Source organism: Tupaia chinensis, unplaced genomic scaffold, assembly GCF_000334495.1.
Source record: "Tupaia chinensis unplaced genomic scaffold, TupChi_1.0 Scaffold142716_1, whole genome shotgun sequence".
NCBI lineage: Eukaryota > Metazoa > Chordata > Mammalia > Scandentia > Tupaiidae > Tupaia > Tupaia belangeri.
Window position 1 is genome coordinate 590,207 of NW_006202562.1, and position 3,260 is coordinate 593,466.

General features: G+C 55.3%; 1 protein-coding gene across 1 annotated transcript in view; it reads left to right on the top strand.

Moving 5' to 3' along the window:
* Positions 1 to 2,447, top strand: part of VSX1 (visual system homeobox 1) — a 6,529-nt gene extending 4,082 nt beyond the window's left edge. The window contains exons 5-6 of the mRNA XM_006163655.3: positions 152 to 332; positions 1,295 to 2,447. Of these exons, the coding sequence (XP_006163717.1) occupies positions 152 to 332; positions 1,295 to 1,563 (450 nt within the window). The 3' untranslated portion in view covers positions 1,564 to 2,447. The remainder of the gene's footprint in view (positions 1 to 151; positions 333 to 1,294) is intronic.
* The last annotated feature ends 813 nt before the right edge of the window (positions 2,448 to 3,260 follow it).

The following is a 3,260-nucleotide window of genomic DNA, read 5'->3' on the forward strand; positions in this document are numbered from 1 at the left end:
CCCCCCGCCGACCCCCGGGCGGCCGGGGGAGCGCGGGGCAGGACGCGGCGGGCGGCTGGTCCGGGTCGGAACCCCGGGTGCAGGGGTGCCCGCCGCGTGCGCTCCGCAGCGCGGTTCTTCACCGAGTCTGCCTCCCTGCCCCTCTAACCAGGTCTGGTTCCAAAACCGGAGGGCCAAGTGGCGCAAGCGCGAGAAGCGCTGGGGCGGCAGCAGCGTGATGGCCGAGTACGGGCTCTACGGCGCCATGGTGCGGCACTGCATCCCGCTGCCCGAGTCTCTGCTCGGCGCCGCCGAGGGCGGCCTGCGCGGCGCCTGCGCGCCCTGGCTCCTGGGTGAGGACGCGGGCCCTGCTGCGAGCGCCGGGCGGGGCGGGGCGGAGGGGAGTGCAAGGCCAAGCGGATTCAGGCTCGGAACCTCACGCCTGACTTCGGATCCACTGCGAGGCCTGGAGGAGCTGGGCGATGGCCTCTCCCGGGAACCGGGTAGACCCTGCGCGGGCTATTTCAGTCGGGAAGCGTGTGTTTGGAACAGCAGTGGAATGACGCGCGTTTCCCCAGGCTTGGGTGGTGTTAGGGGTTTAGAAACGGAAGGCAGGACGTGGGCAGTGGGCCCTGGGGCTAGACGCTCGTCTATACGTCATTGGGGAGGAGAGTTTCTGCTCCGGGTTCTGCACTTGGCCTCCTGCCGCAAAGCTAATCGGTCTCCTCGGTTTTCCGTGTGGCGAGGCCCCAGCTTCGGCGCTGGACCCTTTAGGCAGGTGCCCCCACTGCTCTGCTCGCTGTGGCCAGAGAACAGTGGGCGGCACTCAGAGCCCAGGACCGACTGGAGAGGGGCGCCCCGGGCGTATAGGGTCAGGTAATGGTTGAGAAGGAAGCAGTTTCGAATACCCAGCAGACAGTGCTGAGGCCTGGAGCTACTATGGACAACGCAGTCTCGATTTGTCCTGGGGACTGAAGAGATCGGAGAGAGAATTTGGGGCAGGGGACCACGCCCACGAGGACGGACACTTTCGGGCAGCAGGGAGGGTGCTTACCGGCGTTGGTGACCGCACGTAAAGTGGGCGCAGTGCTGTCCCCGTGCCATCTAAATAAAGCGCCTTTCCCCGTGTGCCTAGGCGGCACACGCTTTTCAGCTTTGATGGAGGGAGTTTCCCACCCGGCTCTCCTGCGGGCTCCAGAGACGGGCATGACACGGACAGTTCTATTGGGATTTACAAAACGACCATACGGAAGAGATGTACTTGATTGCTGAGTTTAAAGATACCTTTCCCCCCCTCTCTTTTCCTTTTTGCAAGGGATGCACAAAAAGTCCACCGGGATGGTAAGGAAATCAGGAAGCGAAGACGAACCGGCAGGACTCTGGAGCTCTGACCACCTCAGAGGAGGTTCCAGCCAGAGCCAGGCAGCGCAGCCGAGAGGCTCCGACCAGGCGCGCCCTGAGAACTGCGTGGAAGACGTGGCCATGGATCTCTCCAGCTCCGCCCGGCAGGAAGCCGAGAAGGCACCCCGGGAAGCCAGTGCGCAAGGGCGCCCCCACTCTCCAGGGGAGGCCGGAGCCCTCTGAGATCAGGCGCACCTTCAAAGCTGGAAATGCGCATGTTCCTCAGGGCATTTTTCAAAGGACAAAAATGGCCCAAGACCAATACTCTCATTCCGTTCAATTTCTTACAGTTCAGGACAGAACGCAATGCCACCTGCTTTAAGAGGACAGATGGGTGGCTTGGGGGAAATTCCATTTCATTCTAGAATGGAAACCATTCTTTAAAGGCACCAGTTAATTGGTTATTAATGGTAAATTAACCAGTTAATTTGGTGTAACATCGCTATTTTCTCTTGTAGAACTGGAGCGGGGACAATTTGAAGTTCAAAAAGCATTTTTACTGTTGATGCATCATTGGTGATGTTGTTCAATGTGCTTTGTAGATGAATAGGTCGCTTCCGACATCCTTGCCCTGAATTAGAAAATACAAACTTCTCTAATGACGGGAAGAATCCATGCAGGTGCATGGATGAATTATAGTACCATGACCTTGACCTTGAACTTGACCTTGGACATTCCAGCATTCTTGTTAGGTAGTAACTGTGCTCCCTGAGTGTCATTTGAAGGGTTACACACGTTGGCACTCATAAACGACAGAGAGCCATAGCCCCCAATCCCCACCCCCGCTTCTGAAATAGCATGGCGCTTAGTTCCACAGAGATTGGCTCTCTGGAAGCTGCTTTATGGTCAGGCCAGACTTCTTGGTCTTTTATGTTGGAAAAGCACTTTAGTGACTTGGATTTCTTGAATGTTTGGTTTCCTAAGTTTCTTTTGCTACGTACTTATTATAAAATAAATGTTTTGTGGTGTGTTTGCTTCTCAGGGAGTTCCTTCTGTTACTAACACGAACATCTCCACCATCCCTGTGCCCTGAGTTTACTGTTAGCTATTTTATTTATTTATTTAGTAGAGAGATTTTTGCTATAGACGTGTGTGCTCACTGGAGATACAGAGAGAGAGAAAGGGAGAGATCACTCCCCCAGGGGGTATGGCCATGCTGCAATCCCTTCTCCATTCTCCTCTCTGGATTTTGGAACACATGCTCACATGCCCAGTATGATTTTCAAGCCTCCAGGTCTGGGAGTTGAACTGCAGTGAGCACCTTAGCTACCATGCCACCTACTGGCCCCCTGTTAGCTATTTTCTAGCTCTGAATGTTTAAAGAGTTTTATTTATTTTTCAGGCTATAGCACTTAAACCACATGCTGCTCTGTAAACTTTATGGGACAGGGCATGACTCATGGCCATTTGAAGTCCAGGGCCCAGGGAGAGGCTGCCCCTGAAGAGGGGAAGTGCAGGGCTTCCTGGGGAAGGTGGAGCAGCGGGAGGAGGTGTGGAACTGTGGCTTCCCAGGGCTTCTGCTGCAGATGGACAGTGATCCACTGGGCAAGGCTTGGCACTCCCCCCTTGCCCCAGGAGAAAACAGGGGCTCTTCCTTGGCCTGTTTTTTCATTCTACGCTAGTTCTGTACTATTCTAGTCCATTCTGCTGCTGACAAGAAAAGGTACCAGAGCCTGGGTGATTGATCAGGGAGCGGTCTCTTTGGCTCCCGTATTGGAGGTCCACAGCCACAGCATGCGGAGGGCAGAGCACACGTGTCTGTGTTCAGGAGTCTTCTGTCTCACTCCCTCTTCTTATAATCCCACCGGGACTCAACAGGGGGCTCCACCCCATGCCTAGTGACTTCCTAAGGGCTCCACCTTTCATACAGTAATCAAACT